Source organism: Panicum hallii, chromosome 2, assembly GCF_002211085.1.
Source record: "Panicum hallii strain FIL2 chromosome 2, PHallii_v3.1, whole genome shotgun sequence".
Lineage (NCBI taxonomy): Eukaryota > Viridiplantae > Streptophyta > Magnoliopsida > Poales > Poaceae > Panicum > Panicum hallii.
In genome coordinates, this window is record NC_038043.1 from 45,256,848 (window position 1) to 45,282,768 (window position 25,921).

The 25,921-nt window shown below is 49.5% G+C and overlaps 5 protein-coding genes and 1 long non-coding RNA gene across 6 annotated transcripts; 3 read left to right on the forward strand and 3 right to left on the reverse strand.

Annotated features, from left to right (window-relative positions):
* Positions 1-625: 625 nt before the first annotated feature.
* Positions 626-2,198, reverse strand: LOC112883276 (E3 ubiquitin-protein ligase ATL6-like). The gene has a single exon (XM_025948558.1). It carries the CDS (start codon positions 2,026-2,028, stop codon positions 859-861), a length of 1,170 nt encoding a protein of 389 aa, XP_025804343.1. The 5' UTR covers positions 2,029-2,198; the 3' UTR covers positions 626-858.
* A 9,632-nt stretch (positions 2,199-11,830) lies between these two features.
* LOC112882815 (transcription factor bHLH94-like) lies at positions 11,831-13,485 on the forward strand. The gene is made up of 3 exons (XM_025947965.1): positions 11,831-12,520; positions 12,630-13,079; positions 13,347-13,485. Exons 1-3 carry the CDS (start codon positions 12,071-12,073, stop codon positions 13,458-13,460), a joined length of 1,014 nt encoding a protein of 337 aa, XP_025803750.1. The 5' UTR covers positions 11,831-12,070; the 3' UTR covers positions 13,461-13,485.
* A 34-nt stretch (positions 13,486-13,519) lies between these two features.
* LOC112882816 lies at positions 13,520-16,731 on the reverse strand. The gene is made up of 2 exons (XR_003226713.1): positions 13,899-16,731; positions 13,520-13,794 (listed from the first exon to the last, which is right to left on the reverse strand). It is a non-coding gene; the product is annotated as an uncharacterized LOC112882816 (long non-coding RNA).
* Positions 16,732-16,925: 194 nt separating this feature from the next.
* LOC112882814 (E3 ubiquitin-protein ligase Os04g0590900-like) lies at positions 16,926-18,719 on the reverse strand. Its single transcript, XM_025947964.1, has one exon. It carries the CDS (start codon positions 18,714-18,716, stop codon positions 17,439-17,441), a length of 1,278 nt encoding a protein of 425 aa, XP_025803749.1. The 5' UTR covers positions 18,717-18,719; the 3' UTR covers positions 16,926-17,438.
* Positions 18,720-19,763: 1,044 nt separating this feature from the next.
* LOC112883245 lies at positions 19,764-22,535 on the forward strand. The gene is made up of 6 exons (XM_025948516.1): positions 19,764-19,941; positions 20,071-20,124; positions 20,220-20,330; positions 20,431-20,501; positions 21,398-21,591; positions 22,205-22,535. The coding sequence occupies exons 1-6, from the start codon at positions 19,874-19,876 to the stop codon at positions 22,316-22,318; spliced, it is 612 nt and encodes a 203-aa protein (XP_025804301.1). The 5' UTR covers positions 19,764-19,873; the 3' UTR covers positions 22,319-22,535.
* Positions 22,536-24,052: 1,517 nt separating this feature from the next.
* Positions 24,053-24,842, forward strand: LOC112883246 (blue copper protein-like). Its single transcript, XM_025948517.1, has 2 exons — positions 24,053-24,376; positions 24,448-24,842. The coding sequence occupies exons 1-2, from the start codon at positions 24,205-24,207 to the stop codon at positions 24,768-24,770; spliced, it is 495 nt and encodes a 164-aa protein (XP_025804302.1). The 5' UTR covers positions 24,053-24,204; the 3' UTR covers positions 24,771-24,842.
* Positions 24,843-25,921: the final 1,079 nt, after the last annotated feature.

The window sequence follows — 25,921 nt, forward strand, 5'->3', positions numbered from 1 at the left end:
TGGTAGGAAGATATCTTCCCCATCGCTGCACTCAGCGGGCAACTACTACTGTGCTTTTCTCAACTTCAGCCTGGCATCTCTCAACGGTTCCTTCTGCCTGCATCCCTACCTACAGTCGAGGTTTCCTTTCCTGTCTCCTCAGGAAAAACGTCAGAATCACCTGAAGAGCCGGGCACAGACCAACGATCACAGCTGCCCGAACGTGTCAGTTTCCTGTTCACAGGATGGAAATCAAATCAGCGCATCAAACCATGGACACATCGAATCGAACATTCTGAACAGCATAGCCCTGACGACATGTTGCGCCACCGTTAAGTCGTGTCTGATGATGATGCACGGCCTGACGCATCGACGCGTTGCGTTTCTAGAGTGCGTGCATTTTCTCATCAGCCAGCAGCTTCTGTTGAGCATGCTGGTGCTGACTGACATTAGGCGGCCGTGCACCGAAGGAACTTTCTAGAGAAGCATGCGTGGTTGGTTTGAGACCATGTTTGGCGCCTCTTCGTCTCTGTCACATGATTCCCATGTTCTTTGATCAAGTGGACCAACCAAGGTAATGATGGCACATACATCTATACATGAATTTTAGAGGAAGTATGGATAAGTTTGAAAGAAGGTGATTCCGTTTGTACAGGACACAAAGGTTTTCTCCGCTCCATTATATTTTAAGTACCATTTTATGTACAAGATTTTTGTGTAGTAAAAAAAAAATGAATACAACACGCGTCCAGAAGGAGCGACCAAGCTCTTTCCGTCCAAAATTCAACTGCCAAAAAATTGTTTCTACCACCACGACGGCGACGAAAGCGCCGAGAGTTTCCTAGCAGCCACCGATTGACCACGACAGAGCAAGCCGCGTCAAACACGTTGCCCAGCCGCGCACGCCTGGTCGTCGCATTCCACAGACTTCGCGCCCGCGACGGCGGCGCCGGCCGCCCGACCGCCCTTGCTGGACCCGTCGGCCTCGGCGCCCCTCCGCGTCGACCGCGACCCCCACGCGGGGAGCCGCGCGGAGAACGTCCGCACCAGGAACGACGGCCACCGCCCGGACTGGCCCAGCCGGATGCTCCTCGCGCCGCCGCGGCTGCTGCCTTCGCCGGTCCTGACGCTGGCGCCGGCGCCGCGGCGCGTGCTGCCCCCGCGGCTGGCGCGGAACGCGACGAGGCTCCTGGTGCGCTGCAGCTTCCCCGCCGCGGCGAGGTCCCGGAGCACGTGGTCGGGCAGCCGCAGCGTGAACCTCTCGGCGGCGGCGCCGGTGGCGGGCGCCGCGAGCGAGTGCCCCGTCGAGTGCGAGCGCGGGAACGGCGCGGGCGCGCGGCCGGACTTGGAGCGCAGCGCGCGCTTGACGCTGCCGATGCGCATCAGCTCATCGGCCTCCTCCCTGATGATCCTCTGCTCCTCCGTCTCCTCCACGTCAATGACCACCGCCGCGGCAGCCGGCGCGGACGTGGGCGACGGCAGCTCTTGCGCGGGAGGAGGAGCCGGCAGCTCCGCGGGCGCGTCGTCGGCAGGGGCGTTGGGGTCCGGGACGAGGTTGGCGCGGCAGACGGGGCAGGTGACGTGCGAGGCGAGCCAGGTGTCGATGCAGTCCGGGTGGAAGACGTGGGAGCACTTGGGCAGCAGGCGCAGCGTCTCGTCGTCGTCGAACTCGCTGAGGCACACCGCGCACTCGAGCGCGCCCTTGCCGGCCTTGTGCGCCTTCACGTCGGCGTACGCCATGGTGGGGAAGGTCTCGAGCACCGCCGCGTCGAGCCCGCGCTGGCGCCGCGAGCGCGCGGCGGCGCCGTTGGGAGCCGGGCTCGCGGAGGAGCCGCTCGAGCCGTCGCCGTAGCAGTGGCGGACGTAGATGGAGAAGAAGCCGAGGAAGAAGAAGGCCGCGATGAGCACGACGATGACGATGGCCATGGACGGGGTGAAGTTGGTGGAGTAATTCGCCTGTCCATACTGCTGCTGCCCCTGCACGGCCGTGAAGTCGGCCAGCAGGAGAAGGAAGAGGGGAAGGAGGCGGCCATTGCTCCGTAGATCCATTGACAATTGTGTTGAGTGGTAACGATGGAGCGAAGGCGGTGGACTTGTGGGAGTCGGGGTCTCGGGGAGTGTCTCCCGAGATCGGTATGGAGGAGACGCAACTAGGGGACAGCGCGAGTGTTTATATGCCGAGGAGGAAGAGCGGGAGGTTGCGGGCGGGCGGCGATGTATGTGCAGCTTAGCTTGTGAGAAAGCAGAGCGAAGCCATCCAGATCCGGTCCGTATTGGTTGCTGGAACAAGAAGTCGCTGTCAGGACTCCAGCTCGGCGAGCACAGGAGGTCGGATTGGAAAGTCTTCCCCCGCTCCCCTGCCACCGAATCGTTGGCATGCTTCTCGGTTCATAGCTAAACAATTTAGCTTGCGTAAGTATAGTTTATGCATAAAGTGTAATTAGGTCGAGCCTCACGTTCGACCAAAGTGTAAATTGAGCTGATAAGCTTTATTCATGAGGTATTATCAATTATCCCCCCTGTTGTTTTATCTTGAGTTTCTTAAATAATCACTAGCCCAGCAGACATCATTACGTAATGCAAATACCATGTGTGCCCTCATGATTACCCGCACCATATCCATGCTAGTTTTTCCTGCCACATGCCCATTCTATTTGGTTCCGATTCGTACTCCCATCACAAACAAAAACACGGACCGTGGTTACAAGAGCCTTAGTAGCACTTGAGGTCCTGGGTTCGATTTTTTATGGAGCGAATTCTTTAAATTTTAATGGCGTTGTGCTTTCAGTGGTAGGCGACGTTCCCGTCGACAGCGAGGCGGCTGCAGTGACTTCGTCAATCTTGAGAATTTTCCGGTATTCGAAGATGCTCATAGGGATAGGGTTTGCGTACGTGCATTTAAAGGGGTGAGTCTACGTGCATCGTGCGTGTCTAAGTTGTACTATGTAGTCTCAAAAAAATATATGGCCTTGTATGTCTTTAATTCGTTGTCCTAAATTAAACTTTATGTGTGTGTATTAACAAATAAAGTATTGGCACTACTAGATTATTTTTTAAAAATAATTTTATAATAATATAACTTTTATATTTTAAGAAAATTATTCCCTTGGTCTAGAGCAAACTTGTTGGTTCATTTCGGAGATAGTACCCGCTAACCAAAGTGAATATTTGAGAACATGTTAACATTATAGTGGATTTATATTTGTAACCAAAGGAAGTATATACTAACAATGGACATATTAACCAAAATGAAAAAAATTTAAATGTCACAATGAGGATGTACTTCTATTTTTTTTCAAAAAAATTAAAAACCGTGCAAAATCTTATAAGCAAAATAATTTTAGAAGTGGACTTGTAATGTCAGGAGTGACTCATGAATTCACGAAACTAATAAGCTAACTCTATGATCCTGGAAGACTAGCGTAGCTTCGTATTATTTTCAAGGAGCACGAACCACCTAGCCATCATGTTAAACGTGCAGATATAAGAGGTACTAGTATTTTTAACAAATGCACAGTTGCAAAATGACGATGTCGCTTCAAAGCGAAGTGGTGGCCGGAGGAATGTTGACAACTTTATGCAGGGTAGGCGGAGAACCCGATTAGCGAAGGATCGGCGGTGATGCGCCGGCGGCACGTGAGATTTGCCACCTGCTTCTGTTCGGTTTTTGTTTGGCCTCTTCCTGGTCTGTGTTTCCGTTCCGTTTCCTGGAGCTACCTACTCGATCGATCAGCAGCCGCTGAACTGACTAGAGCGCGCGGCTGGTCATCACTGACCGGTGACCGCAGGCCGCTTCGACTTGTTTAGTATATCCTATCCTAATTAACGAATTGCGGTTCAGGCAGTAGCCAATGGTTATGACGAGAAGAAGCTTCTTTGAGTGTTTGACAAGGGAAGATCTAGAAGACCAGGAAGACATGACCATCGAATTGTATAGTTCTGGAACAGAAGAAAGCTCCTTGTTTGCTTCTGAATTCTCAACTGTGTGCCGTTCTGATGCGGACCACCGACCACGTGCTATGCTACCGATCATTTTGCTTGATTGCATCGGGTCCGTTCGTCGCTCAAAATCACCGAGTAAGAACAAGGCGCGTCCGCGCGTGCAGTAAACTGATACCACTTTGTGGCATTTTTGTTTATCAACGTAGGGAATTAGTCCCGCCTGTCTTGCGCAGCTAGCTGTATCTATGCGAATACAAGTCACTGATCCTGCAACAGATATTCATGGAAACTGCAGAGCCAGGTAGTATATACATCAGATTTTTGACCTGACTTCGCGGAACGGATCTGACCTCGTCAAGCTGAGCTCGCCTGACCTGATGGGTCGGATCTCTCGAAGCGATAACGCTTGCACCTTGGAGGCACTTGACGACGGGGCAAGCTAGGGAGGGAAGCAGAAGCGGCTGGTCCGTTCGTGGGCAGAGAACGGCAGCCGGCCACGTACGCGCGCGGGCGGTAGCCGGCGGCGGCGGTTGTGCCGAGAACAACACCAGAGACTCTTCGTCCGGCGTCGCGTCGTTGGCCCTGCCCGGGCGGTTGCTGCAAAGGAACAAGGAAGTCGTCACGGGGTAATGGCTCCGTGCCGTGCCGCCTCGGCGGCCGCTCGATCGCCATTCGCCAACGGCCGGCCACGCGCTCTGGTCCATCGGCAGGCGATGTTTGTTTCGATGGGCTTCGTCTGACGCATGGCTCTGCTGATGGCCGCGGGCAGGGACAAGAAAAGCTTGACCGTTTCTACAGAGCAACTGATCAGTGGAGAAGGGCAGGTGGGGCAGACAACTTGAAACTCGGCCGAATTGCGCTTTATGGGCCCAAATTTCGCAGGCTACAATCTGGGAGTGGAGTCGACATCAAAGCCCACGCACCATTTTCCTTGGGCGCAGCATTCCGTATGGAACAGGTTGCCGCCACAAAAATTCAGTACAATTGGTCATATTTGATGTGTCTTCTAAGATAAATTTTCTTGAAAAAACAGTAGAAATGCGTATGCTCATACCCATGCATGTACGCTAATATTTATGAAGGTATGCACACATTCTACCCCTATAAACACATAGAAGACTAACCTGGCAAATCAATGCGCACATTGTCGATGGACACATCATTCATCACTTAAAACGTAACTAACTAAAAATCTTGATACTTGTGTTGAGTCGAAGACTCAGGCCTGAATAGGCATATCCACTATAAAGGTCATAACCAATTAACCTGCGATTGATGCATGCTAAGATCATATCTAACATGGTGACATTCGTTTTCCCCTAAAAAAGGGTTGTAGGGAATTCACAGTATGCTGGGACTCTAGTTCGCCCCTCCTGCAGACCCGGATCTTTGCCATATTTTGCTAATACATAAAGATCGTGACAAAGTGTACTACTGTTCGCACCAACTTTTGGTAAGTTTATGACCAATAGAGTATACAGAAGGAAGCCGATAATTCAATAAATATTGAGTTAAAGATAGCGGATTTCAAGATGCATATTAAGGAAGGACATGTACAAATCGGTCAAGGAAGTTTTATTAACAAAGGTTTAAAAAATTTTTAGAGTCCATGTATTTTAATATTTTCTTTTAGATTTTTCTTATTTAGCAAGTTTGTGATGGTTAACTGGTCGTTTGGAATCTTTTTGTTTAGAGTATAAATATAGATGACCAAATCTTGTAATAATCTCTCGACCAACATATCAATACAATTTTCTTCTTGGCTCAACGCCAAACCCTATGAGTAGTAGTAGTGTAGCTACTCGATGTCTTCTTCGGTAAACATGGCTGCATCGTCTCGACCTCCAGTTCGCTTGCAAGCATCACTATCCTCAGGTGCTCTCGGCTTTGATTATCGGCGCATCGCTGTAATTTCGTCTAGTTCACCTACCAGTTATCGATTCCTATCATGTTCTGTAAGGCTATATCGTTCGACCTCTTACTAGATCCGATAGAATCATGATTATCTTGATCTTGTTTAGATCTATCGGCTTCTATCTATTGAATTTTTTTCTTAACTGTTAGCAAAAGATTGATTTCATTAATGAAAGAATCAGATTAGTTCTCATTAGCTGATAGTTTCTTGTCTTGGCCTTTACTAATCCTTTACCGAACTTTTATCTTGTCGCATTTAAATTCATCAGCTAGTGACCTTTTAAGTCTACCGTTCGGCTGTCGGCGCTATATCGGTTAACTCCGATCCGATTGGTGGTGACGCTAGATTAATTGTCATCAACTTCCTGATCCTATTTATGATGATTTATTTGTTCGGCGATTGCTCAGTTTGTTGATTCTATTTGCCAGTCGATAGATGCCTAAATGCTTAATTATCGCATCGGCCATTGGTCGTCGGCTCTGTATACTTCAATTTTATTATCTAGCTGACATATCTTCATATACATTATTTATCCAAATGTTGTATCGGCTAAACATCGTGATTCTATTAACTGGACTGATATGATGTTATTACGCATCTTGTCATTTGTATGGTCAAACTGAGCGGTACACCCTGAATCTCAATAAGCTAAGAATCTACACTGGAGTTAAGCTGATCTTCCAAACTAGAGTGTGTTGCACGCAAGGAATTATCATCGGCTCGATTTTTTGCATCAACAACTACAAGCTTTTAATTTACAAGTTTGGAAACTGTTAGCTGCAACTAACGCGGAAACAAAACTAACTGATGAGTTTTGCGTAGGCAGGCGGCAAGATTAAATTATCAACTTGGCAAATGAATTTCCTAACGCCACACCCGTGGCGTCAAATCCACATCATCCTCTCCCTGTTGTTGTCTCCTTTCCTGCGGATCATCAGACGGCTATTTCGTTGCATCCCCAGGCTGCGCCATGACCATTTTTATACTAGCTACCACCAGCACCAAAGCAGTGCTAATACTGTGCCACCTTGCTTCATGCAGTCGTGCCTGCAATGTGCTGTGCAGTGGCGCACGCTACAGTCTCTGCATTCTGTACTCTGGAGTGAGAGCTGCCTGTGGAGGCCATCTCCATCTCTTCCCGATCCCGCCTGAATCGTTGTCGGAAGTCTATTGTCCATAAAACTGTGGAAGGGCATCGATCAGATCGATCCGGGCCCAAACCTAGGTAGGACCGGAGTAGCCTACTTCTTGCTGGCCGGAATATATATAATTTATATCGTACGATCCGTGTCTCTAGCTGCATAATAGGACCATGCACCGTGCTATTGCTAGATTGCTAGCAAGCTAGGGTTCATTACACATGCATGTGTCTACCTTGGCCTACTTTAGCTTCGGACCACACGCAGCATTTGTCGAAGATCCTGTTAATGGTAGGACCTCGTAGCACTACTTCCCAATAACACATAACTTGAGATAGTTCAGGAGTTGGATTGAATTTTCAGTTTTTGCACGCAATTGCCTTCAGGTCTCCCTCACTCCACTAACCTCCCACCTACCTCTAATGGCTTCTTCCTTGCAAGCCCTCCTTCGCTGGCAAGGCCGGGCTGTCATTGTGCGCCTCTCCCTCTGTAACACCGTCTCTGACCATCTTCCACACGTCCGCGGTCAGCGGTGTACTCACCCCATCCCCGTCACACTCCCGCATCCGTCTCCTACCAACTTCCGCCATATACCATGGCAATCCATCGATTAGATATTAGTAGGCCTGTTTAAAAATATGTAGCAAACAAGGCAACTTTTACGATCTTTTCAAGTTTGAAGCAGGTTTTGGCAGAAGAAAGTTTGAAAAGTTGGGAGATCTCAACAGTAGAAAACACACATTTACGATATATATTTTTACCCGGAGAATCGCCTGAGTCTTCCCGGGAGGAAAGAGAGGAAGATTCCGAGGTACTCATGACACATGTCCTTCTAGCTCTTGACATGGCCGCGAGAGGCAGGTATGTTCCTCTTCCTGTGCTCGGGTAAACGGTAAACCAGCAGGCCACACCTTGCGCTAGCTCGCGCACGGGGTCCCCTGGGCACAGCAAAAAGATGAGCGAGACAGGACGGCGGCCACGGCGTACGTGTTTGGCTTGTGGCAGAGTACGGAGCGCACACCGGCGCCGCCGGCCGATTTCCACTGAAAAGCGGCCAGAACCGAGAACCAACGCCGCGTACGAGCGCCTGGTCGCTTCTCGATCGATTGGCGTGCATGTGGAATTGTGGATTGCGATGGAGCTAGTAGCGTCGAGCCGTCGAACCATGTTATTGAGTGGAGGTTCCGCTTGCCGGCCGGCGGCCGGCCGGGGCAGCGTACTAAGCCACTGCCTCCGTGTGCGCACTGCGGCGGCGGAGGAGATAGTGGCGTGTGTGGTTGTTCTCTGGGAATCTTGTTAACGGTGGTGTATGAGAGACCTGGCCCGGGTCAGGATTGTATGGCTGACCTTGGACTCTTGGAGGATTGTTGCTTTACCCTGAACAACTCAAAATAAGATGGGTTTGTTCACCCGTTCGAAGCCTCAAAGCTCCTGTCACCACTTTGTGCTCTTTCTTTAGATATAAAAGACAGCATTAGGGGCTATCTAGCTTCCACTCGCTAATGTCAATCACTAACAAAATGACTAAACTTATTTAAGCACTGTAAGATGAACTTTTTACATAAACGCTAAATTATGTGATCCCTAAGCACCTTGAATTGTGGTCGCGTGAATGCGTGATGGCGAGGCCTCAGATCTCGTGTGGCTTGGACGATTGATGCGTGCCCTTTATCTGCAACTTTCATGTGGCCGGGAAAGAGATCTTGCATGCAGTGCGCAGCAAATCATTTTCTGAGTGTCTGTGTTAAAAGCTGAAGTCTACTGCTCGCCCTTTCCACTGTTTCTTCAGATGAGACACAGCTGCACGTTCTTGATTTGGATCGTTCAGGCCTGCCGACACGACAGGACGTTGCTTCTTGGGCTACATCTAAAACCAATGTCTACATGATCATTGGGCTATGATGATCAACACCCTTGATCCGTTTAGTAGTACTGTAATGTACTATCGTGGCTGAAATTGAGGCATCATCGTGCATCTGCGCTTGTATCTTTTTGGCCATATCCTTCTGTATTTTGGTTGCTTGCCCATTTCAAGCTCTGTTTGAAAGATGAGAATACTTTTTTAGAAATTCCTGCGGAACTTGATTGATCCCATAGGAATTTCCGTGAGAGTCGCCAGAAACTCATCCTTTCGAAACAGCACATCTGAATCATGATCCTCTTCGGGATTCTACGCCCTTTCTCGGTCTGTCTCGGCGTTCGCCCCCAAGTACAAGCAACAGCACACAGCGAAAAACCAAAACAATGAACAAAAAAGGAACTGCAAATATATCTACAGTCCTACAGACACTACAGTAGAAAAGCAGAAAGCTGCGGCTTAAAAAAACACTTGCCGACTGCTCATCGCTCATCATCAGTCTCTATCCTGCACGCCCTGCGAGCTGCTCTGCCGCCTGCTGCACCGCTGCTCGTGCTCAGTAGGTTCCCGCCGGGACGTAGCGACGCTGCCGCCGCCTGCGCGCGCTAAGCTGCACGCATGCATGGGCATCGAAACCAGGGTCTGGGCGTAGCGTAGGAGCGCACCACTTCTTTAGAGAAGAGAAGTGAGATACGATCACGATGCGCATGCATCTAGCCGTAGGAGTGGGCGGAGCTAGCGCTGTGTGCGGTAGGGCGAACAGTGATACCGCCATACAGGTTCAGTCTCCATGGCAGTCGAGGCGAGGTAGACGACGAAGGCTGGTCTCCTCTCTGACCTGCGGCTAGAGCGGCAGGCACTTCGCGATGCCTCGTGCGCTCCGAGCCCGCCACGGGTGCGCTCTCGTGGCGGCGATCGGTGGGATGCCAGCTCTGTAGCGTTCGCTTTCTGGCGAATTTTTGCCGCCCGGCTTACCGAGGAGTCAATTGCCTCGAGCTTTTGTTTCATCAACTGGTTCAAAAAAGAGCACGCCTGAGCTAAACATGCCCGGCCCGACTGAGTTGGGAACCTGACCCCGCCCAATGCAACTATGCAAGGCAAGGAGCAACCCAAACTGAACAGCGAACTCAGCTTGGCCCGAGCCTAGCCCAAACCTTTTCATGCAGAGAAGATTTTGGAGATTCAAGGTTCGGGGCTTTGTACATGCCGAAAGGTCCGGTTGCAAGAGTTGTGATCAGACCGAAAAAGCATAGAGATGAACAGTGCAATGTTTAATAGCAAGTTTAGCTCGGTGCATGTCCAATAATGTCCCGGAGTTGGTATACAACATATTTGAGCTGTTTAGTCAACGGCTAGTTTGAATGGTTGAAACTATAAATATCACCCCCATTACGTTATTTAAGGTTGTTGGGGTTTATATAAAAAGCTGCACACACTTGAGGGTTGAGAAGACAACCAAACGAATAAAATGTTAAAAGTGAGCATCTAGGGCAACAAACACAATATCAAAGAGTGATTAGTGCTAGTTTAATCCTACGGAGATGATTTGCAAGGTTTTTCTGAGTTGTGCTTGGATCAAGTCGTGATATTGGTGTGCAAGTACCTTGAGCCTTTGGTGGATTAAGCTTGCTAACACTCTCCGCTTTGTGTGGAGCGGCGATATGAGGGTATAAAGGCGCTTGTTGTTACAGCACAAGCTCTGAAGTGAAGATGGAATCAAGTAACCGAAACCGAAAAGAGGTTTATTGTAAAACTTACATTTGTGGCAAGTTGATCATGTACCTTGGTGCCCACCTTTGTGGTTGTGATCCGAAAGTCTTGATGACTGGGAGAATCTTGATGAGCGTGAGTATATCCTTGGTGGAAGATCAAAGTGGAAAGCGCGGTTAATAGTTTGTTGACTGGTACCATGAGTTAAATGCTTGTGCTAGTTATTGCTTCTTGCTCATCTCTTTACTTACTGCATTTACGTTTTCGCACTTAATCTCTTGCAACCTACCATCATAAAACTCCTATAGTAGTTGCTAGGATAGTTTATTAGAATTGGCTATCTGTTGCTAAGCTCTATCTTTGAACGTTAGAGTAGACACAATATAAATCTTAGAGCGGATCTAAAATAGAAATATTTAGAATTATCTAAATAGAGTAGGCATTGGTTTTGTTAATATCAAATTTCGTTCCCTCCCCTCTTAGGAGTTAGGACCGACACACTGATTCCCTATACATCCTCCACGGCCTTCTCTCCGAGCTCAAAGATGAATAGATTCTTGTAGAAGCCCAATCTGTGAACCCTAAAACTTAACCTGTAAGAGCTTGTCGAAGAAGCACCTTATCGAAGATAGAGAAGATAGGCGGAACTCACTAGAGGTGAAGGTCGCGTGGCCGAGTGGAGGAGAAAAATTCAGATATTAAGGAGAGAGAAAAAAGAACTGCTGATTGTCCCCTGAAAGACAGCAAGCATTTTGCTGCCAAGAGAAAGGTGATCTCTCGAATGTAGAGACACTGAAACGATGATATGGGCGGACTGCAAACTTTTATTTGAAAAAATGCATGAAATTGTCAATGTAGCTGATGGGCAAAAGTGCAGCGGACGTTTGTACACTTCAAGGAAGGGCTCGCTCTTCATCTATCCCCCCATCCCCACGCAGCTACATACTTTATTCCTCCCATTCCGAGCCCGGCCTCTCTCCATTTCACCCCAGCTTGGCGCAGCTCCTTTTCCAGTTTTCCCAGCGGAAGAAGATGAATAGTCCATGTCTCCATCGCCATCCGTTCCCCCTTTCCCCACACCGGACGCCACCTTTTGGCATGGCGCCGCGCCGCAGCCCCAGCCCGGCCGCCCCCCGCTGCCACGCGACCGAATTATGGCCTAATCACACCAAGACCCGCTCCCTTCCAAACCCTCCCATCAGCCAGTCTTATATGCCCCCCGGCCCCCCCCCCCCCCCCCCCCTCCCTCTCTCTCGTTGCCATTCCCGATTCCCGAACGCGCAGGCAGCGGCGTTCACGTGTCCTCCAGCCCCGTAGCTACTACCTCCGTTCCAGCTCCGACCTGATGTGTTGCGTTGCTACAAGAAAAGAAAACCCGCAACCACCGAGTGCTGCTGCCCGCTCAGCCAGCTCCAATCAACTCGCCGGCCGGCCGGCGATCCCCATGGGAGGAGGGGCCTAGCTTTCCTCGGATTCTTGTGTGCCCTGCATGGTGCGGCTCCTTGGGAGGTGAGAACCTACGGAGGCATGGCATTGGAGGCCGTGGTGCTGTCCCAGTCCCAGCAGCAAGGCAGCAGTCGTCGCTTCGGGTGTGGCGCCATGGCAGGAGGGCCTTCGAATGGCCTGTTTGGGGGAGCGGAGGGGGCGCTGGAGTTGAGTGGCGCTGGCCTTGGCAGCTGGGACGCGCCCGCGTGCTCGTCGTCGATGCTGCTGCGCGAGTTCCAGGAGCCGGCCGGTAACATCCCGGCCGCCGCCGTGCCGCCGGTGGAGTCCGGGGTAAGCGTTGGTCAGGAGGAGGCCACGGCGGTGGCGCCCGTGGCGAGGAGGAAGCGACGAAGGATGAGGACGGTGAAGAACAAGGAGGAGGTGGAGAGCCAGCGGATGACCCACATTGCCGTCGAGCGCAACCGGCGCAAGCAGATGAACGAGTACCTCGCCGTGCTCCGCTCCCTCATGCCGCCCGCCTACGCGCAACGGGTAAATCCACGGGTCCCTCGATCACACGCGCGTCCTCCTAGGAATCAATCGATCTGGCACGATGCCAACTCAGTGCGCGCGCGCGTCGCGTCGCCGTACGTGTGTGCAGGGCGACCAGGCGTCCATCGTCGGCGGCGCGATCAACTTCGTCAAGGAGCTGGAGCAGCTGCTCCAGTCCCTGGAGGCGCGGAGGCAGCGTTCCGCGCAGCGCCCTGGCACCGGCGTCGGCGGCGACGACGCGGCGCCGTTCGCGGGCTTCTTCACCTTCCCGCAGTACTCGATGCGCGCCGCCGCGGCGCCGGAGCACGCAACCGCCGACGCTACAACCCACCGCGACGGCGGCGCGGAGGCCGAGGACGCGTCCGGGTCGAAGCCGTCGGCGGTGGCGGACGTGGAGGCGACCATGGTGGAGAGCCACGCCAACCTGCGGGTGCTGTCCCGGCGGCGGCCGAGGCAGCTGCTGCGGCTGGTGGTGGGGCTGCAGGGCCACCGCCTCACCGTGCTCCACCTCAACATGAGCAGCGCCGGCCAGATGGTGCTCTACTCGTTCAGCCTCAAGGTAATCCAACCTTCTTCTTCCTCAATCTCCTCGTACGCTACCCTGCGGATACACACCGCTCTCACTCCAAGGTATACAGCACTCATACCTGGTTCGCAATACCACACTTGGAAGTCTGGGAGGCAAGTTGGCGCCTAGGTTTCCGTGCCTTTTTGGGTCTTGCCTTGTCTCCAGCTGCTACGAATTCTCGCGCCGGTCTGTTTACTTTAATCTTGTTGCAGATCAGGGGTTGTGGATCATCACATGATGTTCGTCTCGTGAGTGCAGGTAGAGGACGACTGCCAGCTTACCTCTGTGGATGAGATTGCAGCGGCAACTCATCAGATCGTCGAGATGATCCACCAAGAGCAGGGCTGCAGCTTAGAGCAGCATCAAGCATGAATCCAGGCACGCAACTTTTTTTTAGATCTTGTATTCTTGTAGCAACTGAAGTGATTCCCTTTGTGCAAACGAATAATGTACTTATCGGGTTAGCTAGTCTGTCAGTTAGTTGAATGCATATCTTTATCTTTGTTCATCAATAATGTCCGGCATGAAAGGTCTCTGAATTCCGAGAGCGCCAGAGAACGATTCCAAATCCACGGCGCGTGGTGGAGATGGCACATGACATTCCCTTGTGGGTGCTACCATGTTCAACACAGGATCTGACATAACCGACAGGTCCTGTTTCACGCCTCCTGGTGGGATTCTGTTCCCCTTGTGAAGCACCACCGCCCTGCCAAAAACACCAAAAGATTCCCAGCTCCTGTCATCCTGTGCGCATGGATCGTAGAATCAAAGAGTAGTGTAAATCACAAATAAATTCACAAAAATACGTACCTGTGTGCGCGCAGGAGCAGCTCTTTCAGATCCTTCACTAAGCTCAATGAGCATAGTTTTTTCTACTGTGTACCGCAAATCAGATCGTTTCTGCAAATAACGTACCGCTTTCATCGCAAGAACAGGTATGGAGTATGGTTTAGTGTATGGACATCAAGACTGAAAAAGGGAAACGAGAAAGGAAAATAAAGAGAGCAAATAACTTGTGTGCGTCCTCTCATTGACCCAAGAAAAGGTTCTAAAACAGGGAACACTTAACTGATCGACCTTTTACCATTTCTGTCTAAGCATGATTGATCAAACAGTGAAAGAACTGCACGAGCATTCCATCCCTGTGAGGCATGCATCTGATTGATTCGACTAACAGGACAAACTACATGTGCATCTTGCTCCCATGCAGCATGTCGCCTTTGCTCTTCAAATGTTCTGCTCGGAAGGAATGTAATCCGGTAAAACAAGGGAACCACCTGTGTAAAAATAAACAGCACAAGTTAGAGCGGAGTCCCATGCATGATGCATCAACCAATTAACCAAAAACCTTCAGCTGCCTAGTAAAGATAGATGTACTACTATATCTCGAATATCCAAGGTGAAATACATGTATGTTCAGGCATATGAGTATCATGAAAATGACAGATCGAGGTAGCACGAACAATAGGTGCATATATATACTGATAATATGCTTAGGTGCATAAATAGAAGAGTCGCATATTGTATATTGATTCTATAGAATGCAGCTACTCTATGCAGCATATGACAAAGAAAAAAAAAGGTAGAGCAGAATGGCTTGAAATCAGCGAAAATAGGTTGTACCAAGACAACATTGATCTTAGTTAAGTGGACTAACCACAGCTTAATATAGTAGTCAATATGAAAACCAATCTCAACAACACACATGGCATAGATCACATACATACAAGACCTACAGTTAAAGGACCTACACGGCTACACATGTTGAGGGCCTATCAATGACTTAACATCTTGTTCCAGGATTCCATAGGGATAGCAATAGAAAAAAGTTCATGTTGTAAGTTGGGCGCTTGAACCATGACAAAAGCAAAAAGCATGGTACAGGAAAATTATAGTCAAGTTGTGATCTGAAAAATACTTGCATGATGTATGATGGACGGCTAAAGTCAGTAGGCTAATGCAATTAGGCACATGGAACTAAAACTCTCAAAGAGTGAGAAGGGCAGAAAGCATCAAACATGTCATTCCAAAATGCACGGATGTTACACTATACAAGTACATGATTGTTGTCTTGGTTCTCATCAACCAAACTAGCCTGTGGACAACTGGAGATCAGCAGCGATTACCCCTATCAAAAAGCAACTAGACAAAAAATGGACAGCTTAACAGATGCAGAAATAACTCCACTTGAAGAAAAAGACTGGAAAAAAAAGGAAAAAGGAAGACAATAATGGAGTAAGAGATGAGATGGGGGCAGAAAGTCTAAGCATAAGGGAGTTTCAGTGGTTGCCAAAAGGAACAAAAGATACAGCAGCATGATAGAAATAGACCAGTGAAAATAGAAAATACATTGTTGGTTGGTGTAATATCTATTCATGCAATGCAACTTTCTCTACACTCTAGCTCCAGAACAAAAAATTACATACTTTGCATGTTTGTCAAGATTCAAGAAAGGAATTTAGACATACATGGACGGTGAAATCCAAGCGTTGGAGAAGTTATTAATCAAATATTATACATATTGAGATCTCGTCTAAGGTTTATGCAAAGGAACCACATACCCTCAGTAGCAAACATACAGAATTATTAAGCCCCAATACTTTCATAAATCAGTAAATGAGGTGACAGCTAAAGTCAATGTTTCAGATTTTGAATGAATTCGACATATTTCCTCAACTTGCATTTACAAACGTTATGGTGAGTAAAGTGAGCTTTATGTTGTGATTTTAGTATATACTTTGCAGGTTCTTAAGTTAATTCTTGACAGGTGAGCATATTTTCTAGATATACATAGCTCTCTAGTGTAATATAGATTAAAGAGAAAAGTCATAGAACAGAATCTTTGATGTAGTGATCCCATACTTTTTCGTACTTGGAAGGCTGAGAAACATGCTTTCCTACTGATCCCCAGAAGGAAAAAAGAAAGAATATCTTACTAAGCTCAATTATTTTAAGAATGAATTTGCGAGTGTTGTTTTCCTCACCATGCAGCTCTAAGTTTCCTAAAAATGTAGTTTCGATCTTGTTCCTTGCCATGAACATTCTAATCATTATGATAGTTTACATTTAGCATTAAAAGGAGACAAGGAAAGAGTAGAAGATGAAACCAAACATGCACTCAACTGACAAAAACATATTTTGAATTGTAATCCACAGCAAATGGAAATGAACAATCATGTTATTTATTATTTCAATTTCTTATTGCAGAAATCAATTAAGACCTGCAAAATGGATAAGGCCTGTCCCTAGTATCTTGAACCATTAAAGAGGATAAAAAAAAAATTCAATGATTAATAGTTAATTATGTTAGTACTTTTTACTACTAGAGTAGTGAAAAAGATATGGCATCAGTGGAGAATTTTTTTTAGTATTCTTAATAAAATAAGCATCAAGTTCATGATGCCTTGCTAAAGCTTTGTTAATTCATCATTTCATCACGAAATATCTTTCTATAGTACTATCTTAGAGGCAACTAAATCAATGTTGTAATCAAACATCTCACATAAGACAAGCTAGTTGGCCACTAACAAAGGCCAAGGACAACCTTAGAGGTGTAGGACATCAACAATGTCTAAGTGCATGGGTCTTGCAATAATATATATCACTTATGTTTAAAACCTGTAAGATTACTGAGGAATCAGCAAATCAGATACCTTGATTTTGTGAATCTTTGCACCTTGATCAGCAGGAGAACACCATAGACCATAGTATTGTATCTGCAGTCCATTTCCTATCCTGCCAACAGCAAAACCTCACATGCAAAATCTGCAATATGTTAGCACAACAGATATTTCATCACTAGTTATGCTAACTGGATCTTAACATCCCCATGATAAATAAGACAATCACATGCTCAATTAGTAATTAAGTTTGCAATCAATCCATGCTCAATGCTATCCATACAAAGAAGAGGTCTAAAAATATCATACACCACCACGGCACCACCAGAAAGTACTGGTCTCCCAGGCTACAGATTCTTACTTCAGTATTTTACTACATTCCTTTTTGAGACAAGTAGAAGTTGATATAGGTGATAGTCCATTCCTTTTTATGTGATTGCTACATAATAAAAATTTATGGAGAAGCCAAACATCAGCTTCCCCAAATTCACTTAACCCAAGCTTGAAGTTATCATACAGGAAACTTGGGACTTTGAAGCTAACACAACCACATCACTCCTAAAATCCTTATCACCAACAATTGCTCTCTTCAGCTCACATCTCAAAGGAGATTTTCTCCGAGAGCGACTTCAGTTCTCTGGTATACGCTTTCTATCAACAGACACTGACACACTACCAGCTCCCGGCTTTGCTGAGGCTGCATCCCCTTGATGATAAAAAACTTGCCGACTCACAGTGGCAGCACAGTGCCACTGGAGCGGCCATTCCGTGCAAAGAAGAACCCCTGGCCACTGCTTGACATGGACCTGCCAATCTTAAACCGACCTGACTGACAAGAAGATGAAGAAGTGCCTGCTGCCTCCTTCTCTTTCACCCTGAAGATCTTCATCTCTCGGGCAATTGGCAACTTGCAATTAGACGGCATGACATCATCCTGAGCTTCAGGAACAGCTACAAGGAACAATGGCGAGTCCATGGACGCCGAGCGCCGAATTGGTTTGGTGTTTGCCCTTCCATTCTCCTCCCCTGAAGCAGTTGTGTCCTCACTTTGAGTGTCTGAAGAGGCTTCAGAGACCTCCGAGCCCTCAGTCTCTGGTTCAGATTGCGACAGCGACATTTCGTCATGCACTTGGTGCTCTTCCGCTTGGACACCATCCGACGCAGCCTCCGCGGCAGTGGCGGGTAAATCGGAAGGCACGACGACGACGGGGGAGCGGCAGATCGGGCAGTTGACGTGGGCGCGGAGCCAGGTGTCGATGCAGGGCGCGTGGAACGGGTGCGCGCAGCGCGGGAGGAGGCGGACCAGCTCCCCGTCGCTGAACTCGCCGAGGCACACCGCGCAGTCCCCGCCCCGGCCCACCCCGCGGCGGTAGTCCACGGCTGTTATGGACGCGATGGTTGCCTCGTCGAGCCCCACCGTGCGGATGTACCACACGTGGTGCACCACCCCTCCCCCTCCCCCGCCACCGCCCTCCTCCTCGTCGCCGAACCCGCCGTCGTCGGCCCCTTCAGCGGCGGCCGCGGCGAGGCGCCGGCGCCGTCGCAGGATGAGGCGGCGGCGGCGGTAGAGGAGGAGCGTGGAGAGCGCGAGCGAGAGGAAGAGGAAGGCGGAGAGCAGGGAGACGACGAGGAGTAGTCTCACGGGCGCGTGGCGGTCGGCGTCGGGCGCGCGCGGGATCACCGGGATCGGGGGCGGCGGGGGCAGCGCGTACTCGGAGCAGTCCTCGACGCCGCCGGGGCAGACTCGGAAGCAGTCGAGCGGGCTGTCCGTGCAGTTGGCGGTGACCGTCGTCGCCGCGTGCGGGCGCAACGGGGCCATGGCTACCTCGGATCGGACTGCGGCTGGGGCAGCGCGGCGGGCTCGGCGGCGCGCATCGGGGAGGTGGCCTCGTGCGCGAGGGGGCGGTGGTGGTGGGGGTGGAGATGTGGAGTGGATTGGTCGTTGTTGGGTTTGGTATAAGGTTTGGCAGACGCAGAGGCAGCAATTTGGGGTGGAGCTGGAGCGCATGGCCTGCCGACGGCGACGGCGACGGCGAGTGCGAGTGCCAGCGCCCAATATCTACGACTTTGCAAGCATCTCTCCGACACGATGGGCCCAAGAAGCTCTGCTACGGAACTGGGGCCACCAGTCAGTGAGCAAGCCCTGTTTCGATTCCTCGTGCTCCGAGCAGCAGCCAGTATGGGACTACGGAAAGTCAAACAATAGTTGGACCAAGATTAGCCTCCACTGTCCGGTACACTGTCGACCCTAATTCAAACCGTTGAGGGGGTTAAAAATGGAGAAGATTACGTACTATTTCTCTGGATGTGGCCCAGACAATGATATATTAGTTACCTGAGCTAGTACTGCCTTGGCAATAAAGGGTAAATTTGACCAGCGGGGTCGGGTGATTTGGTGCGGTTCGGTTTTGTTAGGCAAGTGCTGGTAAATTAATCGATCAATGGGTGAATCGCGGGTCACATCGAATGACGACAAATAGTCAATGAGCTCGTGGATCTTTCCAGGTTCCCAGTATCACCAGCTCCGAATTCAGATGGTTTCTGAATTTGTCGCCGTTCGATTTGAACACGCTGTATTTGAATGAAACTGGTAAATTGCATCTAGACGATTTAGTAAATTTGACTTAGACCTGACAAAGACGCGCTCCGCTTTGTATTCGTTTTCCGAAAGAAACGTCCCCCGGGCCCCGTTATTAGTTCGGGCTAGTTCTCCACCAGCCCAACTATGGCCTTTTATCGCTAGAAGATTTTCGTGGGCTGGGATGTGAGATTTTCTAACGGGCCGGGCCGGGCCCGCCTGCCGGATTCAAATCCTCTGGCATGGGGGAAGCCACGTCATCACGCACTAATCTTTTGTTTTTTATTTGCGAACAATCACCACGCACTAATCAAAGTCCGCATCGAGCGGGACGCAATTAGCCTGATTGCAGAGTATAGTTTGTTTAATTTAATCCCCTCGTGCTGGATTTTCTACTCTTTACTCAACCGCGAGTCCGCGACGTTAATTACGGCTACAACTCGAATAATTATTCTGACTCTATCACAAATTTAATGATAGCGTATGCAATTAAGCACGGAACCTATAGCTGACCCGGCGAGCTGATCTGCTCTACCCGCTTGTTCCTTTCTTGCCTTCGGGCTCACCTACCCCGGCCCCAATCCTCCATGGCCACCCTCACCTTGCCGCCGACCAACGCCGCCGGCCAGACCGCCACCCAGGAAGGCCCTGCAGGGTATGTGCCCGCCACCTTTGCTGCTGCTTTGTTTTGTTCTTTTTTTTCCCCCTTTTTTGGATTAACCTACCGAGGGATTGATGTCAAATCTGATGGAGTGGTTTCTTGAATTTCCTCTTTCTGATGCAGCGGGACCAGGAAGCCTGCCGACGGCGCTGCAGATCCGGGCGGCATGGATTCAGGGTACGTTTTCTCGGACTAGGAATCTGTGATTTGTTTTGCTCTGTTTGAGACAACGACTCGTGGATTTGTCTGATGCGGTTTATTCCGGTGAATAGGTGGGTTGTTCTGGGGAAATCGGACATCGTTCCGGCGGATTTGGCCGAGGCCGCCGCCGCCGCGGGGCACCCCCGCCTCAACTTCTCGCCGCTGCCGATGATACCTATCTGGTACGAATTGGGGATAGCAATTTTCTTTGTTTTTTTTTGTCTGAAGCACAAAATAGGATTTGGAATTATGTGCTTAGCATGCTCCATGTTTCTCTCTCAGGGTGCAGATGGTCCTTGGGGGCGTGGTTTACACAGCTGTGCCGTTCTACAAGAGGGCCAGGAAGATCGAAGGTATGTTCAAACCCATAGCACTGCTAGTTGCAGGATGCAGAATTGCAGATGGTGACTGGGGCCTTGGGGGGCGTAGTTCAGGATTGGTTGTCAGACAGGGGCGGACGCAGTATAGAGACATGGGTGTACATCTGTACACCCAATAATTTGGGTAGAAAACTCTCATTAGTCACCACAATATAGCTAGACTTTTTTATCAGACTACGTTGCTTTGTATTTTGAGTCCAAACATGTCAAATAACACTATCTAGCAACCCAGCAACCTCTCTAGTTATGGCCCGGCCTCTTCTTTTCTGGTTGTCAGCTGGCTCAAATGAGAACAACGAGTGAAGGACACCGTTCATTTTTCTCCTCGACTCGGCGTCCCTGCCGTTTGTGGCGGCTATTTCTTTAGCTCCGGCGATTTGGAGGGAGCCCCTCTGCTCACAGCCATGTTACACCACCATATATATGTCCAACTTTCAACTGAGTGATTATTCTAGTTCCTAACTTTAATTTGTGTACATGATGCAATCGGTTTGTACTTGGTGCTAGTGCAATTGGAAGTCGGTAATGCATATTTTTTCTAAGTTTAGTACCTCGGCCAACCAAAAAGCATGGTTATTGATTTGAAATATTTCTGCAGTACAACCGATGTTTTTTAAACAACCACTACCCCAATTCTAAAACTATATACCCAGCAAAGCAAAGTTCAAAGCAATTTTAATTTTCTTCCACTCACTTTCATGGATTTTTCGTTTTTCTTTATAACAGCTCTTCTGTTGTATGTACACCCAGTATGAAAATCCTGCGTCCGCCACTGTTGTCAGATGATCAGATGAATTACAAACTGCTGGCACATGTTCATATAACCCAGTTCCTAACAGCTTATTGCAATGTTTGAATTTCTATGTCAGGCGAAACGTTGAACAATGTGGAAACTACAGTGGAGGTTGTGGAGCATGTTGCTGAGGTGACAGAGAAGCTAGCTGCCAACGCAGCCAATTCCCTACCAGAGAACGGTCCTCTGCAGAAGGTTGCTGTGGAGATCGAGTACATTGCTGAAGTGGTGGATAAGGATGCACATAAGGTTGAAGCGGTCATTAAGAAGGTATGCGCTGCGCTATCACTGCTCTTACTTGAAATTGAATATGTCAACATATTAAGGATGTCATATTTCAGCCGTACATGAGAAATTGAGAATCTTATGTATGTATTAATTTGTTATCGGCCACACTTTTTCACTAGACACTAGTAAGGGTACATGGAAAAAACTTGTGCAAGAACAAAGTTCAGATATTTTCATTGTAGGAAAATTCTGACCACATCAAACAAGGGTTCTTTTTTTTTTTGGAAAACCAGCAGGAGCACTGCTCAAACAAGGATCTTACTCTTGGTTAGCTGTTCATGTAAGAAACTGACGACACATTCAATCTTTTCTTGACTTGGAGCTGGGGAAAACATATTCTAAAAGATTGCTCCTGATGCTTCCTGCAGAACTTGCCTTTTATTCGGCAAGTTCAGAACACTCTTGTGTCTGCTTTATTTCAGAAACACTCAAACCTGCTGAACATGCTTGGGTAGCTTCGTACCAAATTTATTCAGGCATCCAGCTGAAACCGTACAGTCTGTGTTGCATCCAGCTAAAATTAGGAACAGTTTTCTTTCGTCCAGTCGAAGATAATTCCATGTGTTATGGAAAAGTTAAACCTCTTCTGTTGCAGATTGAAGACGTGAGTGACAAGATCGACGCCGCTGTGGAGCCTGTCATTGAAGCGCTTGAGAAGGACTTCAAGCCGAACCCAACATCCTCTACTGGACCAGATGCCAAGGAATAGTAGTTCATGTAGATTCGAGGGAAAAAGTGAAGTGTTGCTTGTTGTAAATATGGCTGTTTCTTTTCTTCTCTTCTTTCTGAATTCCTTCTTGTAAATATGGACTAGAACCGCTCCATGGTATAGTAAGACATGGTGACGGTGTGTGCGCCCGCCGGATGCTCAAATCGGAGTGTCATGATGGAGCCTGGAATATTACACAGACCTTGTGTTGCAATCATTGCCCACTAACCCATAATGATCATCGCTTTGAAAATAAAATAAAAATAATCAAATGCACCACTCGTTCCCCATGAAGTGATGCATGCAGATGGGAATGGGATGGGGAGATACTTCTACGAATTTCCTAGAAACTCTAGGATTTATTGTGGTTCCTATACGTGCCCATTGAACACTCGATCAGCGCCGGTGGATCTCGATCATGGATGGCCATGTGACTCTGCACTTTGGAATCTGTTCCCTGACCGGACCACGAAGCTGATCAGAGCCTAATTGCCTTTGTTGCTCCACACACTTCAGCATCAGTTCCCAACGCATGCAGTTTTCGGCTACGGGAACCAGGGGCACACGGTGACGGAGGTGAGCAAGAGTAGAAGAGTGGCTACTACACTTGCTCCGGCAGCGGCGCGACACCAGCGGCAGGACCGCCGTCACGCTCACAAGCCCCGGCACGCGTTACTCCATTGGCACCATCATCGGCTTGCTGCAGCAGCGGCATGAAGCTTGCGGGCGGCCCCGTGACGTCGGGCGCCAGCGGGGGCATGGGGATTCCGGCAGTGGGCTCTACAGTGTATGCAGGCCGTTGATGATTCCAGTGCTAATCAGCAATTGACAACATGTCTTGTACATTTTCCTGGCATTATTCTCGTTGATGCCTCCTTTTAGATAATGGAATATAATTATCGCTAACATACACAACACAGTAATGACTTATCTCAGCTACTCATTTCGTTTCACGTGATATTTATCCAACCGTTAATTCTCTCACCTACCTATGATTTATCCAACTGCTAAAAATTTTCATCGAGCAATTAGTATTTGTACCGGTCCTGCTTAAATGATCTATACCTGCCAGATTGCCCTATCATAAAAAGGAATGGGCCGTGTTATGCTCTGCGGACGAGAGACCTTGCCCAAGCTGCAAGAATTTCGAGATGATTTGGGACACAGTAGCAGGAGGCATGAAAGTGACGTATCCGAGAGCGTTAGTCGAGTCCTGCCCCTATCGTTTGCACGCTCGGTCAATGCATTAGGTCTTGATGTTGCTCTACACTTTGCTCCGCATCGGTTCCCTCTGGCCAGATCCTAATTTTGCTCTAACTTTGGCATCAGTTCCCTGACCAGCCATCACTCTCCTCGATTATTCACATCGAGGATGATTTGAGCAGCATGTTCATTTTTCCCCCTGTTTTCAACGCCCACGAGGTCTTGATCACACAGATGTGCTAGTGCTCTGATCACACAAAAAGGATGCAGTTGGCTGCACGAAGATGACAGCAGCTAGTTGTCCTACCCGTAGCCTCTAGTGCCGCTTTCGCGTCAAGCTTTTGGTCGCACCATTTGCACTCCAATTCCTTCCCGACACATTATTGCACTTATTCCGCTATTGAAGAAATTAGTCAAAAAAGCTAAAGGAATGGAAGAAACATGCAAGAAATAAGAATCAACACGCGCAAGATTTTGCATTTTTAAAAATAGCGACCAGGAGATCTTTAAATACTTAAATAGACCACCGTGTCTCCAACCTCATGTCAAGTGTGCAGCAGCAACAGTGGTGAAGTGGTGATTTCAATTCTGTACGTAATCCTGATCGATCTCGCGCGCCAAACCGGTGCGCCTCCGTCTTCTGCTTCTCACTGTCGCAGCACATCGCAAGGCTAAAGATCACCATGCCCAGCACTTTGGCTCGTGTCGCAGTGCTGTTCGCCGCGGGCTTCACAGCGGCGGCGGCGCTGGCCTCGGCCACGACGTTCATCGTCGGCGACGACCAGGGCTGGACGATCGGCGTCGACTACATCGCCTGGGTCAGAGGCAAGACGTTCAAGGTTGGAGACAAACTAGGTGAGTGGTCAGCCCTGCTGCTCCCCGGCTCATAGTCCGCAAAGGCACCACGTCGTGAAAAAATGTTGCAGTGTTCGACTACCCGAGCGCGGAGCACGCGGTGACGGAGGTGGGGAAGAACGACTACTTCGCCTGCGCCGGCGGCAGCGCACTGAGCAACGACCGCAGCGGCTCGACCAACGTCACGCTCACGGGCCCCGGCACGCGCTACTTCATCTGCAACATCCCAGGACACTGCACCATCGGCATGAGGCTCGCCGTCACCATCGCCGGGGACGGCTCGCCCCCGGTCGTCACTCCGACTGCCACCGCCACGGGCTCCAGGATCCGGCCAAGGATGGGGCCCGTCGGCGTCGCTGCGGCCGCGGGGGCTATGATCAAACTCGCGTTGTAATAAAATAGAAGTCGGCGTTGTTCATCATATTTTCCTTTCTGTTTTGTCATACCATTTGTCTCGTCATACTTACTGCACATCGATTTTTGCTTTTAATCCCGATCGATTTTGTGTCCCAAACTAATAAAAACATTAGTCCTACGTCTATAGATGGCTAAATAGGTGGCCAAGCCCAACACGGCCCGAGCACGACACGGGCACGGTATGGTTAGGCACGGCTAGCCAATCGTGCTGTGCCGTCCTCACGGCCCAGGCACGCTGAATCGTACTGTGCCGGCCCGATTGACACGGCAGCCCAGCGTGCCCGTGTCGGCCCGAGCACGACGTCTAGCGGCGGTGCGAGAGACCGGCGGTGGCGGCCGCGTCGGCACAACATGTAGGAAGACCGCCGGCGTCTTCAAGCGATGTAGGGAAACCGCCGGCCACCGCGTCTCGCGCCGCCGCCACCTCCAGCCTCCCTACATCGCACAGTGATGCGGAGGCCGTGGTCAGCGGCGAGAAAGATGGCGTGGGGTGGAGCGGCAATGGTGCGCAGGGGGAGGGGAGGGGAGGTGGGGAGCCGCCGACCGAAGGAGAGGGCGCAGCCTCGCAGCGTGCGGCTGCGCGCAATGGCGATTTGGCGAGAGAGAAAGAGAGGAGGGTAGGCAGGTGGCGGCGGCTGGGAGGGAAGGAGGGAAGAGGATAGGGACTAGATTAGGGTTTTGAAGAATATACATAATAGGTGGTAATGGATTGTTAACGGGCCTAATCGTACTAGGCTCAAAATCGTATCGTACTAAGGCTAGCACTACGGGTCGAGATGGCAGCCCAAGCACGGCCAGATGTATCATGCCGGGCTAGCCCGACACTACTGCTATCAGGTCGTGTTAGTGTCGGGTTCTTCTAGTGCCAGATCTCATGCCGCCCAATAGGCCTGGCCCATCTGACCATCTATACCCATGTCCAACGGCCAGAGGTGGTAGTCTTATTGGAGTTATCAATCCGGACTAAAGGTCCCTGCATATTAGTTTAAAAACGAAAATATGCTATAAAGGTTACATGTGTACGGTAGTAACGAAGCTATACGCAAGGCAAGAGAGGTTGTGAGTTTATTAGGGTTAGGTGGAGGTTGTGAGTTCATTAGGGTTAGGTGTGCTTCGCAAATCCAATTC